The sequence below is a fragment of the Styela clava genome, chromosome 5 (genome assembly GCF_964204865.1).
Source record: "Styela clava chromosome 5, kaStyClav1.hap1.2, whole genome shotgun sequence".
NCBI classification, from domain to species: Eukaryota; Metazoa; Chordata; class Ascidiacea; order Stolidobranchia; family Styelidae; genus Styela; species Styela clava.
In genome coordinates, this window is record NC_135254.1 from 18,865,306 (window position 1) to 18,886,196 (window position 20,891).

Genomic DNA, 20,891 nt, shown 5'->3' on the forward strand with positions numbered 1-20,891 from the left:
TAGCTATTGAGAGGTTGACGCAAGCTTAATGTTGTTACAGGCAGTTAAGATGAAACATATCAAAATAACTAGACGGGATAATAAAATATGAAAACAACAACGCACGACACTTGTAATTTGAAACAGTTGTTACAGTATTAATGTGAGTGGTATAATAACTATAAATGCTAACTACTAGCTAGGTGTAATCGCATGTCGCTTTCTATTGTCAACGCGTTCAAATCTGATTCATTTTGTATGGGTAATTAGCAATACAGCCGCGGGGTGTTTCGGTCCATATACGTTGCAGTAAGCGACAGTTTATTTGACTGCGATGAATTCAGTAGCGAAGAAAGAGATATGTGCAATGCAAAGTTTAGATTATCTCTCGCAGTAACTTCGTAGATAACTTCTCCACACGAAGACCACACGCTGTGAGTGAAGTGAGGAAGTTGCAACGCTCTCGCAGAGATGGTATAATAGGCTGTACACATGTGCTAAAATTCGGAAATTTGGCCAGATTGTGCCGGCATATTTAATATATATTAATGTAGTGCGCTTGTATCGTTACAGCGATCAGAGTCTCCGAGTTGTTCAAGTTAGCAGCAATATAAAAATAGATTAGTTTATTGGTTTTGTGCTTGTTCGCCCAGTATAGCTAGACACGGAATTAGTTCGTGCTCATTTAACATGATAGCAAGTTACAGTAAGCATTTTTTCATACTTGTTAAAACTTAACATTGACGAATTCATTGATATACTTTAGGTCAATATATTCATAAAAATAAAAGTTTTGCACAGCGATATGGTTTCTGCAATTTCGTCTGAGAGTACAGTCTCGTCTCAATATCATGATGTTATCAATCAATGTCAGAAAGCTTTGCGGCGAGGCAGTCCTATACACACAATTCGTCGTAGATTATCAATAGGAATACCAAAATCTGCCGAAAAGGAAAAGAATGCAGATTCAACAAGAATAACGGATAATCTTATAAAATTCAGAGTCCCAACTCAAAAGGTATGTCCTATTTTGTACTGTATTGTAATATCAGTGTTTCAATTTATTCTATCAAAGCAACAAATTACGAACGCCGTAACTAATTAGAGATCAGAAATTACGTGAAATCGCAGCCAAACATACTCACCCTCTCACATAAATATTGTTTTCTAACCTTTCCTCTGGGTTTGCATAAATATACAAATAAATATGCTTACATGTTGACTGAGTTTCATGGTGGCACAGTCAACAATTCCCTATTGATAGTATATCAATATAATTTGAGAAATATCACTTTTCGCATATCACCCATAAAAACTTTTTTTCAGATGAAATCACCTTTGCGAAGAACACGTTCATCAATTTGTATGGAAACGAAATTATCTGAAATCAATGGATGCGTTCCGCCAAGTAACCACAATTCAAATGAGAGCGCCAATCACAAGATGGCATCATTGATGCGCCGTTCCAGCTGCAATGGGAACGAAAATAAGGCAATCAGAGAAATAAAAACGAAAGAATCGGGAAATGGCAGATATACGTCTTTGGCAAAAACATTATCAAGCATTGCTAATTTGTCCAGTCGGAAAGAAAGCAGAATAAGGAGGCAAACTCCTTTTCGAGCATCCCTGCCGCTAAACAAATCATGCGTTGATTGTGAATCAAACAGAAACGCTTCGTTTTCGGACAATTTATACTCACAATCTCGCAAAACTATGAGAGGTAAATTGCCAACAGTAAACGAAAGTAGACTTCACAGCCAATCTGCAATACTTTCTAGTCCTGACTCTGGCCTCATATCTTCTTTGTCGAATGAATCGTTTGATCCGAAATCACTTGTTTCGCCTACTCGCTACGATGCTTTGGAGGATGAATCAATTTTGGAAAGTGATACTTCATTCAATATAACAATGGATGCCAACGAAACGGACAGTTTTGCATCGTTTTGCGAAACCGTTGGCAGCACAACTGATGCATTAACATGTCAATCAGAAAAGCTAAAACACAAACGTCTTTCACTTGATGCCGGACAAATTCGCAGACAATCGAGAGAATTGATTAAAACAACAAGTAGATTCAGGTTAGTTCCTTTGCTAAATTCTAATATATTGATATTTCACAATTCCCCAAGTATAGGGATAGACCGAATTTGATAAAACACCAGATTTTCCTACACGGATTCAAATCAGTAGACACAATGGTAACGACTCACGATGATGAGTCTCGCTCCTTCTTATTCACACCCTAGCTAGCCAACACGTAAACCAGATAGCTTCAAGTAGTAACATAGCCGCAATACGTCTTGTTCAAAATTGTTCAATTTTATGGATTCAGTGGTCTAATCAGAATATTGATGACCAGTGTTAATTTAATGAATTGTGACGTCATAATATTTATAAGGTGACGTCAAAAACGCGAGATTTATCCGATGTTTATGGATTGGTTAACCTAAAAACTGTTTCATTAAACGCGTCTTTCAAACGCAATTTGCATTAAGCGTGAGGTGAAAATAGCTACGCATTGAATGTAACTTTCTAACAAATTTGGCTTCTTTTGCGTCACCACGGTTTATTCACGACCATACTCAAAAATTCTATGTATCTCAGTCATTCTTCATTGTGCTTTACGTTAGCCAGACGTATTCCATAAATAACAAAAACAAATTATTTTTGTCTTGCTCCGATCGGCTACGCAGTATAATTGACGTTTTATCACATTAATTATTCAATATCTGAGCGAACATTGCATCGAATTCGAAACTTAGTAGACGGAAGTGCAGCATCCGCGTACCCAGAGTCACACAATTTTACATTGCTTTGTATAGCGTTTCTCTTAGGTTGCGAGTATCGTTTCTATTTTGCGACATCCATTAATAAATATTGTTATAGTTATAGAGTACGTTCGAATCACACACATATGTCGGTTAAATTCCCCTGTAACGTGATGCACACACCATTTACGTAATACCGGACGTCCGTTACGCTCCTCGTACAGTGCAAAGGCATAACAAAATCACACAAAGCTATGATTCACGCCACGTCTGATGCTTATATGAACGAGAAAGAAAGTAGAAACTGGTAGGACGTGCAAAACTAACTTTATTTGTAGATTTCAGTCAAAGATCAATTAGCCTGTTCTTTATCGGCGAGACAAATCGAGTTTAGAACTCAAGTTTGAGAAAATAATTTAGAAACTAGGTTTGGTGTTTTAGTTAAATCGAGTCACGAAGCGTTAACTTAATATTTTCATGCATGCATGTAAACCAGACATGTCAATAGATCAATGACCAGCATATTTCTTTCATTGAGAAATATTATAATTTTAACTAAATTACCAGTATATTTTCACATAGAACAATGGAATGCAAATCCAAGATCGCTTCCTTAACACAGCGCATAAAACGCTAATAAAAAAATATTATTGTATTTTAAAGTATTTCGAAATCAAGGCAACCAAATGGAACCAAATGTTGCAGCGATTTACTGATATATGCTGAATTTCACCTGCTTTTCAGCATAAAGCCGAAGCATGTTAATTTTACAATGAAATAATAATTTATATTAGAAATACTTTTTTTGAAGATATTTCATTGATTTTTGATTTCGTTGAAGCCAAATTCTTTCTAGTTTTTAAAGTAATTTCTTATTTCTTCTGCACGTATGTCTTCTTTGCATCTTGACTAAGATGAAGTCTTTTCCCCATAAACATCTCGAATCGAAATTACAATATGGCGACAAAGCGATCTATGCGACGGTCACAATCACAATCTGTAGTCGCACTATACTGTCATTGTGAATTATTTTTTCATTCGTAGATTTAGTAGGTATTCCTTTTTTTGCTTAAATGTCGCACGCATACGGTTCTCAATCAAACACAATTTGGTTAAATCGCTTCGATCGTTAAAGATGTTTATAAGGCTTGATGCGATGATGAACTGAGATGAATGTTGCATTCGTGATCGAAAATCAATTTAATGGCAACGAATAATGAATTGATTTTTGGATTACATCTCTGAAACCTCCTCATTCCTAATCAAAAGCGCCAGAATGATTATATTGAGTGCTCTTCTTACGTTTTCTGAAATAACTTGCAAAAAATATATTAAGATAAATTTACAAAACTATCAATGGAAATTTCTAGTAGTTGTAACATATAAAATCGTAAATTATACCAGTAGTGCGATCTATGTGACGTAGTCTTGCAGGGACCTGGAATTTTAACTCTATGGATTTGGACTCCAAATAAATGATCGTAGTCCACAGTGCACGGAGGCCTCATGTTGTGATTGCATTTACGCTTATTTTTAAAACAAAAACGTATAAATCCAAATTAGGTAATGACGTATCAAGGTTCCTCATTCTATACGCCTTTTTGCATATGTTTACTAATACCAAATAAAAACACACTGGCTGTTTGTAAGCCTCCCATATGAGTATATATCTATGCATAAGAACAACTTTTAGTAATTCTAAAAATACGGTATATGAGTTAGTGAGTATATGAGTTGCTAATAAGCAATTAACTCTTGCTGACGCATTAGGCTACATTACGAATGCGAAGGCACTCGATGACGATATGGTTGGCACAGTACATTGATCAACGATAGTCAAGTAGAAAATTGACCTCAAGTAATGCATTTGAACTGCATTTCAAAAATGATGTGATGCTTATAATAAAAATAGACAGATTCACTAACATTTCCAAATTATTTTACTTCTGGTTGAATAGTATAAAGCGACTGATAATCGATAATACAATGATGAGCCTGCCATTAACTTTGTATTATACAAACGGCTTGTAATTTTGAACCCATTTGGGAATTACCGTAAAATTCTATGTAAATTTGATCATTATTTGAAATCGGTAGTTTGTTGCATCAACTGGGGGTTCCCGATCACACGATGTTCGGAAAATAATATCCCATGTAGTTAACGATCCAAAGTGTACAGACCCCGAGTGCAAGGCATTAGCGCCATTGAGATTTAATTTGTCACTTTTCTGTACGGTCGATTAAATTTCAAGACGGAATTAATAATACGATTTAAATAGATATTTAGTTATCAGAAGTATTTTTATAAGCTCTCATTCTATATTTTCATCATTAATATGTTGCCAATCGATTTGGCTTAGCCTATGCATTATTGAATGCGGTTTGATACAACACAGCCTATTCGAGAAATTAGTAAAAAATCATTTCAATGTGGGATTTGTGAGACAATGCAATCAATATCCGGACGCTTAAAAGAGAGAGGGAAAGCGTTGATCATCGAGCAGTCGTCAGCAGCCTCAGTCACATCACATCGCATCGCACGCGCTTTGCTATAGATGTTAAATCGAGAACTAAAAATAACGCTTCTTGCGCATGAAGTAAAGCCTTATTCTCTTCCGTGTTGCAGCATTAGTTACATAATATACATTACCCACGCAATCGTGTCAAAGATAAAGGGAGAGTATATCAAATGTTCAATTCGACACGATAGAGAAGATAGATACGAGAGTTGAACCGGTAGTCCTAAAATATAATATCTACAGGCGGATCGCCAAAGACCAGATGAAAATGTGGAGTCAAAGGCGGAATACTATTGAAAGTGAAGACCAAACCAGAAGACAACAAACCAATATGTTAAGAGTATCAGCATCGGGTAGAGTCAGCCTTCGTCAAAAAAATATAAACAATGCAGAAAACAGACTATCACTGTAAGCTTCTTTCTTTACTTGAATTTTATTACATTTACTTATGTTTTGTTTACTTTTTTCAGTTGTGATCAGTTGTAATTTAGTTTTAATGCTGAGTTTTCCGGTAATCAAAAATGGGTCATAATAGGTAAGTCAGATCTGGCGTGATCTGGCTATTCAATGTTGAAACCCTGCAATGCCAGAGCAGGAATTTTTATTGAGAAAGTATACGTGTTTTTGTTTGTGAATCACAAACAATTTGTCATCGCATAAATAGTTTATTCGGATTGGTTGAATGTATAAAAAGAAAAAAAATCTGAAAATTTGGGTCTTTTCGACTGATTTCTTTAATCAAGCTATATATAAGATTCCATAACTATGTCTTTGTCTAAATACACTTGTGAAAAAACAAAACTGGAAAACGATATGTATTTGGGTAGCTTGTAGTAGATTATGCAAGTTATGGAATCTACAGTTACTACGTTTCTGAATAAAGAATCTGGCGAATACGCCCCAGGCTTTCGAACCGAACCTGATATCTATTCTACTAAGAATATATAGGGTGTCCCATAATAAATGAAACCCACGAAATGGTAATCGAATTAATGGGTTTCATTTATTTTGGGACACTTGGTATTACCTCTTTGTTTCTTTACAATATTACTTCCGTGGGTGTTTGATAATTTAGGTTTAAAAACATTCAAAAACAATTATATATATTTAAATTTATTAAAACTTATATAGTTTTTTAAGTTTATCAATGAAAATTTGTGAATTTTGAAATAACGCTCCCATCGAATCGATAAATATAATAAATAACTTTACAATCCCCAACATTTTGCGTATTGTTTTGGAATGAAAATGGCGACAAATAAATGTTTTAAAATAATTATTGACCTTTTCATCCAAGAAATGGTCTTTTCGTCGTATTTCGTTATTCGATCCATTGGTTGGTTCATTCCTCTGAGATAATTGCAGGCGTTTGCCCTATCTGTTAAAATTCTGCTTGCTTTCGAGTTTTTGAAAAACTTTTTTATTGTATCTGCACGTGTTAATACATTGTTATGCCAGTTGAGTCTACACTTTTTCAAACATATCATGTCACGATGATTAAGTTTATGTCGTTTTGATATCGGAGCATGTTGAGTCTTGTTGACAATTACACAACACAACGTGACCTAGTTCTCTCTTTGTATTCAGGTTCAGAAACACTGCCGAATCATTACTTACACTCATGAAACAGCCAGGTAAGATATGTCGTCATCAGACCGATGACTTGATTTGAAATAACATATAATAGGGTCCCAGTTTACTCCAGTATAATTTCATTTCATTTAAAAGCCATACTGTCAGAATTGGCACCGATTAAAGTATTCTGACCAGTCACGCGTCATTGATTTTCCACGTTTGTGTGATTTATAAGATACCAAATATGTATTTCGATTTTAGTGCCAGTCTATCTCATCCATATGAAGTAACGCAGGCAGAATTGCTATCGCTATTGATAGCATAACATCGTGCTTTATTGATTTCCTTGTTCTATGGAATATAACAGAGACAGAATACGTATCCATGTCGTTCGGTAAATAGTTCCATACTGTAACCAGCACAGTTTTATGCAACATGTAAATTTTATCTGTTATAATGGCGGAATCGAAACTGTGACCCATATAAAATACCGCTACCAATACAATAAGCCTATTGCATAATTTATATATTTCATTTTATGATATACAATAATAGTATACAATACCCGTCATATTCATTGTTTTTTGATTCTATGGGTTTCAGCATTTTCATATTCTCCTTATTCCAGAAATGCTACAAGCCTTCCGCACATTTTTAAAATCGGAATATAGTGAGGAAAATCTTGATTTTTGGCTTGAATGTGAAGAATACAGAAACATGAAGGCAAACCGCAGAAAAAAGATGGCCGCCAAGATATATGCAACTTATTTGGATGCCAAGGCCCCAAGAGAGGTAACATAGTCATTTTAGATCCTAAAATAGCTTTCCTGAACGATGTGAGTGAAACTGAATCTAAAGGGAATGTACTCAATTCACCTAGTGCCAAATTGTGTTAAAGTATAGGCAAAATATTTCGTAAACAGACTATACAAATACTTGACCGTCAACAAAGGAATTTCAATCCATTTAACACATATACTTACAGCAAAATCCGTATAGCTTCTTTTTGGCATACGATTAGAGCCTTTGAAATTACCTAATCCAATATCCAATTTCTCAGCAATTAGTCAAATGCATTTTGATACGTGTGTTCACTGACTGTAGTAAAACAAGCCATAGTTAGTCTAATGTAGACCGTCTTGCATTGTTTATTAACAGTATGTATAACACAGGCTCACGCCTTACTAGAATTACAGCATCAATATTTAATGGCCAACAGTAGATTTCGATAGCTTTCGCAAGCGATTTAAATGTGTTCGCGATGGCCCAGCGTGCGTTTTAAATTGCTCCAATGTAGTATCAATTGGAAACAGAATTAATACGAAGGGCGGGTAAAAATCGGGGTATTTTGATTAATACATCACTATGCAAACTGATCAATAACATACTTTGTTTCTTGACTGTTTTTTGTTTTGTTCATCTCATCTCATGTAAGATGTCGGATACTGAATAATTTTATCTGTTCAACTCATTTCATTGATTTCAATAGCGATTTTTGCAGATCCTTTCTCTTTTGCCATTGTGCATGAGACGATCGTTTCTACTAACAAACATTAAGAATATATATTATAAAAAAAAAACTCCATATAAAAAAACGGCATGCTATTATTTGAAGAATGGAATTTCTGGATTCATAATTTCAATTAGGAAGTCTGTAGTAAACTCCTCGCCTCTTCGTGAAATAACCTATATTATATCATGTAATTTGCAGAAAATGATTTTCAATTTCTTATTTCAGATTAATATCGACGCTGGAACGCGAGCTCGAACAGAATCTCATTTAGAAAATCCAAGAGAAAATACATTCGAAGAAGCGCAGAAACACATTTTTGATTTAATGGAACGGGACTCATTTCGCCGGTTTATAACTTCTGACAAGCATATGTGACGTTTGAGACAATTCGATGACACCGCCTAAATACCACCGGAAATGTTACCGGAACATTGCTGACCCCTCGTGTGATCAAATGATTGATTATATTAACTAACTTACAAAACAGTACGCTGTCAAACTACTCAAATAAGGGAATTATTGAATGACACAATCAAAAGACATAAACTATGGGATATATTACACCATGCAAGTGAGCACTAGAACAAACTTTACTTCCGGGGTTATGATCTCGATGCAATCTTTGTTACGTCACCATATTGGATATATCCCAGATTATTTATTTTTGGATGTTGCTTTAAACCCTTTACTTATAATTATGATTCGTGGATAATATATAACCAGTAATCAAGCACGGTACCGATAATTATTGCTTTGTTGCAATTTCACTTCATCCCATGTTTGGTACAACGTAAATTATATGCTGTCCATGTGATGATGTCTGCATGAATGACCACCATATGCAAACGTTTGACGAGGGCTGAAGGTCGCGCTTTCCTGCTAATGACAGGATGTAACTTATGAGTCAGCTTCCAGCATCTTACCGCCTGTGGTTTAGTAAAAATTCGATTTCTATATTAAGGTATCTGGAATAGGCCGTGAATATATTTCCAATGTATATTCAGGCCAATACAGACCTGAATACTGCAAATCTTCTTTAGGATTTTATTTTTTGTTTATATATTATTGTTATTGATGATTTACACATTCCGCCTCTCTTCTCACTGTAAGCTGCGAATATTCAAAAAAAATCGCCAGTCAAACTTAGTTTTGGTCGAACTTTGTAGCGAATTTCTTCCATTGCTCGTCCCTATTTTGTAACCTGACTAGGATATCGATAAACTGTGTCCGTCTGTTTTTCTTGCTTTTTTTTCAATGAGTATTTAAATTATTGTTTATTGCCGATAGTTTTATTACTATTAGTTTATTTTTGTTCTTGTTATTTTATCGATATGATCTTGTTGAATGGCGTCTGTTTGGACTAAAAATGGACGACGTTCGTGATCACAAACTAGGAAAGTCGATCAATCAATTTTTAGTTATTTTATCCAAGTTACTTACTAAGAACATTGCCATTTTTTGTGCTAGTCATTAGCGTTTTGTCGTTAAAACACGGTTTTTGTTCACGGTTTTCTAGTATTTGCACCTTTTGCAAAAATTTTGTTGTCATTTTGAAGTTGGATCATTCCTGAATATGCATGGTCCAAAGATAATAGTTAATGTTGATCTATTGCCCATGCAAAATCAGGTATGATCTAATAACAAATTTGAACAAAGTATTTGCACCTTTGTCTTTGTTTAACCTTATCCTATTTACTTATGCACCTTTATGTTGTTTTTTCAAGCACTTTATATTATTATCAAAGTTTTGATGTATTTCTCTTACAAGAAATGTTGCTCCAATACACGTGATAAAACAGAAAATTCTCGTTTCATAAGCGTTGACGAAGTTAGCTGGTTTAACTCTATTGTATAGTTTTAGGAATCGGGTTTTTTTAAAATAGAGACTACTAAATTACCGATGTTCCCGATAATTTCGGTTAGCTTACCGTATCAAATTCATTTCGCACTTGTTGTGTCAAATAATAAGTATATCCGGTTTTGTTGTTTCTCGAAAATTATGTGATTGTTTACCCAATGCTTGGTTCAAAGAAAAGTATGGAACAACTCAAGGAAATTTGAATTTGATTTGTTTAGATTTCTCCCTGACTTGCAAAGTTGCTGTGGTACGTGGTAAAAATTGTTGAATTTGTTGGGATACAAAGACATATCATGCTTCCAGTACGATGTATATAGTCGGACAATAGCGAAATCTCTTACCCAAACGCCCAACATAGTCTACTCATAGAGAGTTTGGAATGGCGTCAGCGAAGAAGTCTAAATGTTGTGATAAGCTTGATACAAAATGAACTATACATAGGTTGAATGATACGACTTATGAACGCGCTTTTGCGATATATTTCCCGAGTGTACATCAAAAGCAGTACCGGATAACATAATAAGGGTGAATTATCGATTTCCAGTCAATTATGCTTCATACAGCAGACGAAAACACATCGGGAGCAAGTAATATTAGAACAAACTGTGAATATTTTATCCGCACGACAAACCCATTTCAAATTTTCAAATATTGGCTGATTTATAGCACGGGCTTGTTGCATAAGAAGATATCTCATGTTTGGCAGGGTTACATTTCGTGAAATACCGGATAAACAATATTTAAAATAACAATATTGCAGCAAATTGGAATAAATTGACTTTAAGAACTTTGTGATTGCAGCATCCGAAACGAAAAATAGTAAAGTGTAGAAAATTATGCTCTTAAATATACTTGTCCAAGATTGGTTTGTTATTCATTGAACAGTTCAGTCATTGTGGTCGACAGGTATACTAAATATGCATCGTCCTTCTATTATTTCGAAACGCGCCACAAAAAAAAATTCTTTCAACTCCCAATCATAAACTTTTCTCGAGAATTCGATTACTACAATTCTTGTGAAACCTGAGTAAAAGGTAATTTTCTGCCAAGCTATATTCAGAAAACGTTCCGACTTAAACTGTCCACTCCATGGTTTCACATATGCCCACACCTTTTAGACTATATAGTAATTTCAATACGAAGAACGATAATACTGATGAAATAAAAGATATTATATGCGTAAATAGAATATTGAAGCGTGTCGCAATGAAACATCTGGCTCAAACTGTTTTGTGAAGGTGTTTTATTCTATAAATTTATATAAAATTTAATTTATAAACAGGATATGCGGTTGAATATAACCGACAACCATGGCTTCATAATTTTCTTCATTAGAACGAGCTCATGCCGGAACGCACACTCACTGTGCACTCGAACAAATCAATATTAATATTTAATTGTTATTACATCCTGTAATTATTTTCTATTGAAACAGTTTTCTATTAAAATTAATAAATATCTTGGGTTCGATCAAGGTCAGTTCATCAATAAATCAAGGTCTACCTCCTTGCTCACGGTGTAGGGAAATGGCTCTACTGTGCATAAATACTTGGGTCTTCCCGATTACTGTATATTTTAAGTTAGTTTAATTCGCCTGTGTTGATCCCTTCCTTGTTCAGCGCAAAGTTGCTATATATATATATATAAAAATATATTATCAAATACGTTAAGTTTCACTTAAGACAAACGCCAGAATCAACTCAAACTTGAATATTAACTTAAGAACCAAAATAATTGGAAATTGATGAAAATATATTTGGTGGAGAAAAACTTTCATTAAATTTTACTTTTGCCGAGATCACTAGCGAGGGACCGCCACCATGAAGGCCATTTAAGATTAATGCCTGAGATGGGCATTTTAGATTTTAGATTCTAAACGTCGTATACGAGTTAAAAGAGACATGTCGATTTCCTCCTATTTCTTCCGCATACAGCGTACTCTCTTCTCGTGCATTCTCTTTATTTGTGTATGGTTCCGGATAATGCCACTGTGTTGGAAATATTTCGGGTATTTTTAGCAGACAATATTTTTACTCGTAGTCGTGTAAATATGGTCGGATTCGATACTTGGACAAACCACCCTCTATCAATTTATTATTATTGGTTTCTGAGAATACACTGTGATGGATATGCATTCAAATACCTCCTGTTTTAATAAAAATACAGTGAGTAAACGTACATAGACCAGTTATGATCGAAAATTCAAACTACATTACCCTATGCCAAATATCGACTCATCGACCTGAATAATTTTGCGCAAATACTGGCTCCATGATGCGTTTGTAAGCCCTTTTAGATATTCTCGTTCAATATAGAACGTGAGCTGCTTTAAATAACATTTGGGGTGTGTCACGGTTATGTGCGAGACAAGATGAAACCGTTTCAACTTCTCCCTCTATATCCACAAGCCTATATAAACGAAGAAAAATTTTTTGGAAACATACGTCAGCGTTAATAAACTTTTAAACGTAAATGTTGGATTCGTTTGTATTGGTGGATAAGAACACTGTAATAAATGCGCGTGTTACTCACATCTTCGTATAGTTCATTTTCCCGGTTGTTATACAAAAAAGTCCCATATAGGCCTACATACATTCTCGCACAATAGACTATTCACTTTCCCAAGTATCAAGCTATTCAGAAATTCCAACTAAGGACTTCAGTATTAGTGTACGAGTATAGTCATATCCATTACGTCACATCTGTGTCATTTATGACAAAGTCAACGAAACGCTGTTTCCCGGAATTGGCTACGTGACCTATTTAAAAAAAAACTTGAGGAAACAGTTACATGCACGGACTTACTTCAAACGCATATATACAACTTTCTAGACACAAATAAATGTTTGTTTTTTTTATGACGTGGATGTGTGGTATATCTCAGACCGCCTAATTAAACGCATAACAAAATGATGCGAAAACGATTAAACTTGCATTGCCAACTTCACTAAACGATACTGGATGCTGGCAATATTTTTTGCCTGTTAATATAAATAAGTGGTTACATTCAGTATGTTTTTTGTTCAAGCGACCCGAAAGCCATTTAACACCGATGAAATTACTAGTATCAAGAAATTTCATAATTTCTATTTACTTTAGTTTCGATTACTTTTTTTATATATATTTTGGTCTTCAATACTCAAGTTGAAATAGCGAAAAAATGTATACGTAAAACTAGTGTTGAGCGTTACATCGTGCACCTGACTAATTTTGCACCCATAAATTTCAGCACCTGATTGCACCCATTTGAACCCACAAACATTTTCATTCATGGATGTATGCACCCGTGTCTATTTGAACCTATGAGCACGTCGAATGTAACTATCCGCGGGCACAATCGATATGTAGGTGCTAAAGACTTGATTAATGTGCAAATACCCGTGGGTGCTATGTCCTGCATGCCACGCACGGGTGCAAATGTGGTTGTGCTATCACCCTAGAAAGCAAATAAATATGAAATCACGGGTTTGAATCTTGTGCGCATACCTCAGCTTGAGGTTATTATTATGCAACTATGTTTTTATACCTATAGCTATTCCTGTACATTGGAAACCTTCGTGTCTTATCTGAGGTCTAGTTTTGATCGCAGGGGGGAAACTGCTAAATGTGCAGACTGAAAGCTCGAATAAAAGAGCAGATGTTTCAAAGCCAGGTATTTAAGCGTTCATAGTCAAAACTGTAAATTTATTGCCATGAAATATGATATGAGCCATGGACAAGTGGGCGCAAATCAATACTGACGCAGGTATTATGCATAGAATAAATATTTTTATTTCATTTCGCTGACGCAATTTCCACTTTTGACACACATTATACCGAAGGTATGGTGATGAATGAGAAATATTATGCTGCTTTGGATGGACGTTTAGTCGATTTTTAATCCCTTCTCATCATTTCCTGAACTACATGATGAGGCTGCAGGAATGGTACTCGCCAGCATGCCATGCCCCTAATCAGGGATGACGTGCGCAATGATTAAATAACCTTGTTGGGAAAGATGGGCCATTTTTTTTTTAAATTAAAACAGTATTATTATTGCTTCATAATATATAATTTATTCATTAGTTTTCAATATATTGGTCACCCTCCACCGAGATCCTGCATGCGAAGGAGTTATAATATTCTTAAGTTATGCTGATCATTATCTGGAAATCAATTGAGTTAGTGGAATTTATAATAGTGTAACTTCTGTACATGCTTGGCCAGACAAATGTCAGCGAAACTAACTTTTAAGACCCTTCGCTGTAGAGTATAGGGCCTGCAATATCAATCAATTAAGCTGTATTCAAATAACCTACAGCAAGGTATGTAGACAATACTTTTAATAACTTTAGTTTTCTATTTTGTAAATGACATAATCACGAACAGCACTCACGGAACGTCTTGTGATTGATTCTTTGCAACATGCATATATAGGATGTATCTGTCTATAAATTTTATTATTAATATATTATACTAGTCTAATCAAAGTGGAACAATTGGGAGAGACCAGCGCCAAAAGTTGAATCTAATTTAAGATGCATTCACCCTGACTAAGAACATATCATCCAATGGCTTTAGCTGTCAGCACTATGTTTCGAAGTACCAGTTGGCCAGGGAAATGTTCTGTTTCTGACTGATAAAAACCAATCTAAGCTCTAAAGAACTAATATATCTTCAAATTTTCAAAATTATTACTTAGAAAAAATTAATCTTAACTTCTTTATGAGTCGCCATGCAAACACTACTAAGCCATTAACAATACATTATTAGCGCCAAATTTAGCATCTCTTGCGATATTCAAACTTACTTAACACCACATGATAATCAGTCGTACAATAAGGCAAGGGCAAGAAGCTCGTAATTCGGCAAATACGTGTTCCGCCAAAATAGTCGAAATTTTAACATGAATTAAAAAGTAGGCTGAAAGACTAACAACTATCGTGCAAAAACTTTTGGACATATCTGTTCGCCAGTCCAATGCGACACAATATTCATCACCCTCATCCCACGGTTCATGTTAAATTTTTCTATTTAAATTATTTCATTAATTGCATGTGCTTACAAATGGACCGATCAAGTTGTTAGCTATTTCCAGGAGGCCGTCATTCAACATATGATTGATTAATCGTCTTATTAAATATTCTCTCCTCTGGTGAAACTATGAAAATCCATTTTATTTCAAGATTTTATAATAACCGCCATTGGCAACACCGCCGAAATGAGGTTGGCGCACCGCGCTCATCAACTCAGAAACATTTCCCAGTACGGCAAAACTTCATTAAAACATTTCAAACTTTGGTGTTGTCAAAACAATTCGATGGCGCATTTTCAGCACCCTTTTATCGTCAATATATATCTGTCTTGACTCGGTAATAATTTCAGCGATTGAGGTGTATTTTGAAGGGTGGGTACGATCGGCATCGTTCAACGGTTATAGACAGACGCTTCGAATGGCTGACGAAGACATATTAGAGCCGTTTCGGTCGGGCGGGACATGGCATCTGCCATCGATGAGCGTGGAACACTATTATTGCTTCGATTTAATTCGGGCCTAACCGGTATCTTCTTTATCAACTATCGAACTAATTTAGGTTTTGAGATAGAAGTTCACCGATGATAATTGGCCCTTCAGTAATATATAACAATAAAATGACGTGGAAAATATTTTAATTGCTGAGTGGAACAAGTTCATCTCATATACATATTTCTTGACATCTATAAACAGTGACAGATATAGCCCACGTGCTCGAGTACTCGACTCGTTGGATAACATTACAAGCCCTGTTTCCACCAGAATTGCTTAATATACTCAGATTTTGGCACCAATATTAATCCAATGTAACTAACATTAACCAGGGAAATTGGATGTCCATGAAAAAAGAGTTTCCTTAATACTAACTACAGCCTATAACGCCGATCTTTGTACATTAGTAGACCGTAGTATTTTATGAGGTTTCCATTCCTAGCCACAAACTTCCGCAAACGCTTTCAGACCATTTAAATGTGAATCAAGTTAACAAAGCTACTATGGTAACCGCAATATTTGAGTAATTCAAGACAAGATTAGATGGCTATGATTCTATTTGTAGTTATAGTGGATATATGCGGTTATTATTAAAAGAATTAGAGCTTCGCACATTAAATTCCAACACAGAATATCACCAAAAGATATTTTATACTAGATTCATGAAACATGCGTTTTATCAGCGGCGATCGTTCATGAAAGAACGTAGTCTAAAATGTTCTGGCGAAAAAGGAAAGATAGCTATACTTAGGCTTACTATACGTCCCGCTTTAGGCGCGACAGTCCCGCTTTTCAGCGTTTTGTCCCGCCGTCCCGATAAGTCAGCCAAAAGTCCCGCTTTCCCAGCATAATACACAAACATGTTCTCGTTACTGTTGTTTCTGTGTAGCGCAGCGCTAGCCTACTTACTGAAGATGAATGCGTTCGTTTCCCGCTGATTCCCATTGATGGCAGACGTATCGCATGTAAAACCAATACTAATTATTCGAAATTCGAATTATTTGTACCGGTGTCGTTAACGTCAATTCCTTCCTATTTTTCGAACTGAACCCGATATTTGGACAGAGAATACGCGCATGAAATTTTGATAACAATATGGTCAATAAAGACAGCCGAGACAGCTTTAAATGTAGGAATGTAGGCCTATGTAGTAAAATCGGAAAATGTAAAGTTACAAAATCACAGCTAAGGGTTCATTATTGCTGTTTTGATTAAGATCTAGGTTTAAATCTACCTTAGAATAGCTGAATAGTCTAACTCTGCAATCTTCGTCTCTTTGAACATCTTACGACATGCCGAACTCCAACGCAAACATGGCTTCCAATGACACCACTAAGCCAAAGCCTAAACCAAGATTGAGTAGAAGCCTACCAGATCCTGGCCTCTCTCCAATTACCCCTATGCCACATCAGCACATCAGATCAAACTTACAACCAAATCTTCAGGAAATAATCCAGAGAAATATTGAATTGCAACTTCCTGCCTTAATTGCTAGATGCATCGCAGATAACTTTTCTCCTGCTAATCTCACATCTGAATACCTACCTTTGAGCCCCGGCCTCAAGGAGTGCATGGATGAGCAAACGCAGTCTTTAACTCTCTGACAGCTGTTGACCCAATTTATTTGACATGGTATTTTTAAAGTTATTTTTTTTGTCAACCACTAAGCCCTAAAGCTTCTCTTATGGATTTTTAAAAGCGTGTGCTAGAGTTCTATTCAGCAATATATCTTTAAATTACACTCCGAAAAAAAAATTTTTTTGCAAAAATATCTCAAAAATTTCTAAAAATAAATTAGACTTTTAGAAATTCTGTGTACAGTAGAGGGTTAATAATTAATTCCTAATTAATTAATTTTTTTTTCAACGTTTTCGTCAAGTTTTTCCTAACACAACATCACCGAAACGCCTATTATAGCATAAATGGTTATTACTCTGAAATTCACAATTGTATCTACAGGTGTATCAAGTTCAAGGCTAAAATTACTGATTTTGATGACGTCACAGCTCTTATTATTACTGCACAGACCACCCCCAACGCAAAAAAATTAAATTTTTTCGACGGAAATGCGCGTAGAACGGCGTAAACAATCCCATACGCGCATTTACGCGTTAAAATTACCATTAATTTTACGTTTTTTTTAACTACAAAAAATCTCCATACTTCTGCCAACTATGGAGCAGTCAAAATCATATTTATCAAAACAACACAGCGCCAGGGATGGTCAGGGATAGTATATATGTCTGAAAATACATGCTAAACCAACAATAAGTCATTATAAAGGAGTATTTCCTGTCTGAGCTGAGTCGACATTTTCAGACGTCTGACAGGCGATTTTGAAATCCACGCTATTTATAGAATTCGCACGATGCGTCACGGCTGGAAGGTTCCATCGCTTCTCTCATATCAGGCGATAAAGTCAACAAAGAGCTAAGAGCGATATTAACAGTAGTTTACCGAGCACAAAATTAAGCGTAAATATTCTCTCATATGAGCTTAGCCGCTGGAAAAGGGTTAAAGGAAATAAAGCAAGATATTTCCTCAATTAAAGAGTCTCAAACATTCCAATCAGAGATGTATGATGAGATATCTGCGAAGCAAAAATCAATGGAGGATAACCTTTCAAAATGCTGCAAAAGAATTCGTGAACTGGAAGATCTAGTTTACGAGCTCGAGGAGGAGTTATTTTATACAACTGATAAAGTCGAGGAGCAAGAAAGGCGCTCTAGACTCGACAACCTCGAATTTCATGGTTTAGCTCCTACTCCTAATGAGGACACAGATAAACTGGTAATGGAGGTAGGGAAAATGATACATGTTGATATCAAGCCATCTGATATTTCTGTTACTCATCGTTTCCCATCACAGAACTCAAACATCCATAAACCTCTAATTGCAAAGTTCACCAACAGAAAGATCCGAAACAAGATACTTAAGAATCGCCATCTCATTAGAACTGCTCGCAATACTACATCCGTGTCTAACTTATCAAAAGCCTTCATTGTCGAAAACTTGACAGACAAAAATAGAAATCTATTTTACCAAGCCAAAATTCTAAAAAGACAATGTGGATACGCTTTTCTGTGGACATCCAGTGGAAGGGTTCTTGTGAAAAAAAATAAAGAAACTATCACCTTATCAATATCTAATGAAGATGATTTGCAAAAAATCAGATAAGTGGACTATCTACATTTTCATTTATTGTATAATTCCTTTTTGTCCCATTTTGGCTTTTTTAGCAATTTTCCACTTAATGAATCCCATTCTAGTTATAAAATACCGGTCAACTATTATACATTTCATAGTTTATAACTTATATTCCCTGAAGACTTCCACCTTTACTCAATCCAATATTTTCTATGCATGATATAGCTAGTTCCCCCAATATAAATTGGAAATCAGACTTTTTCAACCCTTTCATAGACTCAACACTGACTCAATACCTCGAATTAACAGATATCAATGAGGTATCATCAAGGATCCCACCATCTGACCTTATTCTAGTGCATCATAACATCAGATCACTTCCTAAATATGTTGATGATTTAATTGATTTGTATTCAAAGTTCTATTCTCCTCCCCATATAATTGCTTTGACCGAGACCAGGATCAAAAGTGAGGTAGCGTTTTATAATGTCGACATCCCGGGTTATGCCTTTATCCATGTACCCTCTCCAACTCAGGCGGGCGGTGTGGGATTTTACTTAAAAAACAATTTGGATTACCAGATTATCTGCGATTTTAAATTATCCATTTCTTCCTGTGAGGATATGTGGGTAGAAATCAAGTGTTCTAATTTCAACTTAAACTTCCAAAGCCTCATCATTGGTGTTATTTATAACCATCCAAAAAATAACGTACTTGCTTTTACTCGTGCAATGGATCGCGTACTCGAGAAACTGACAATGGCAAAAAAAAACTTTTTCATATTAGGTGATTTCAATATTAACCTCCTTGACACCCATGATAATGCCACTGCCAAATATTTTGATATGCTCATGTCATATCATACATTCCCAGTAATTACGAAACCCACTAGAGTGACCTCCTCCTCCCACACCCTTATAGACCATATATACACAAATACCGTGAACTATTGTTCGTCATCATTTATTCTACTTAGTGACCTTACTGACCACTTTCCGGTCATGTGTACAATTTCAGGTATTGATTTAATCACAAAAACAAAGATTCGTATGAAGCGCGATATGACAAAATTCTGTAGCGAATTATTCAGAGCCGAAGTTGAGTCAATGTGTAAAAACTATACAAACGTTTATCTTTGTAAAGAAAATTTTAATAGCTGTTTTGAAACTTTTCTTGGCCATCTGAAATGCTCAATCAACAAACATGCCCCATTACGACCCTTATCACGCAAAGAAAACAAACTTTCTTATAAACCTTGGATCACCAGGGGAATTCGTAAGTCCATTAAACACAAAAATATTATGCTTAAAAAAAAGTTTCTAAAGGGCAATGCACTCCAACGTAGCTACTTCAAAAAGTATAAAAATATGTTAACACATTTGCTGAGGAGATCTAAGCAGATGTACTACCATAGTGTCCTCGAAAGCAATCGAGGTGATATTAAACGCACATGGCAAACCATTAACGACATTATTAAGATCAAGTCCATAGATAATACATCCATCTCAGAATTGGAACTCGAAAACGGTACTTCAGTGACCGACCCAGTTACGATTGCCAGTGTTTTTAATAAATACTTCTCGACAATCGGAAAGAATCTTGCAGATAAAATCCCACATATCTCAAAATCATTCGCCGACTTCTTGGGTGCTCCAATGCAAAACTCCTTTTTTCTCGAACCCACTTCTTCCACGGAGATTATCCAAATAATTTTAAATCTGAAAAAGAGTAAAGCAGTTAGGCCCGATGGTGTTCCATCCCACTTTCTAGGAACAGTTGCCGATATAATATCACCTACACTAACCCACTTTTTTAATTCAGCCTTTACATTAGGCATTTTCCCTTCTTCTTTAAAGATTGCTAGAGTGGTTCCCATATTTAAAAGTGGTAAAAAAAATGATCCATCAAATTACAGGCCCATTTCCATTCTACCCTCTATAGGTATAATTTTAGAAAAATTATTATATAAGAGAATCCTTAAATTTTGTACAAATTTCAACCTAATTAACAAATGTCAATTTGGCTT

General features: G+C 35.4%; 2 protein-coding genes across 2 annotated transcripts; both read left to right on the top strand.

The window, feature by feature from the left end:
• The first annotated feature begins 736 nt into the window (after positions 1 to 736).
• Positions 737 to 10,157, top strand: LOC120344347 (uncharacterized). Its single transcript, XM_039413524.2, has 6 exons — positions 737 to 997; positions 1,306 to 2,057; positions 5,510 to 5,674; positions 6,854 to 6,900; positions 7,470 to 7,633; positions 8,580 to 10,157. The coding sequence occupies exons 1-6, from the start codon at positions 785 to 787 to the stop codon at positions 8,727 to 8,729; spliced, it is 1,491 nt and encodes a 496-aa protein (XP_039269458.2). The 5' UTR covers positions 737 to 784; the 3' UTR covers positions 8,730 to 10,157.
• Positions 10,158 to 18,292: 8,135 nt separating this feature from the next.
• Positions 18,293 to 18,895, top strand: LOC120346983 (uncharacterized). Its single transcript, XM_039416782.2, has one exon. It carries the CDS (start codon positions 18,293 to 18,295, stop codon positions 18,893 to 18,895), a length of 603 nt encoding a protein of 200 aa, XP_039272716.2.
• Positions 18,896 to 20,891: the final 1,996 nt, after the last annotated feature.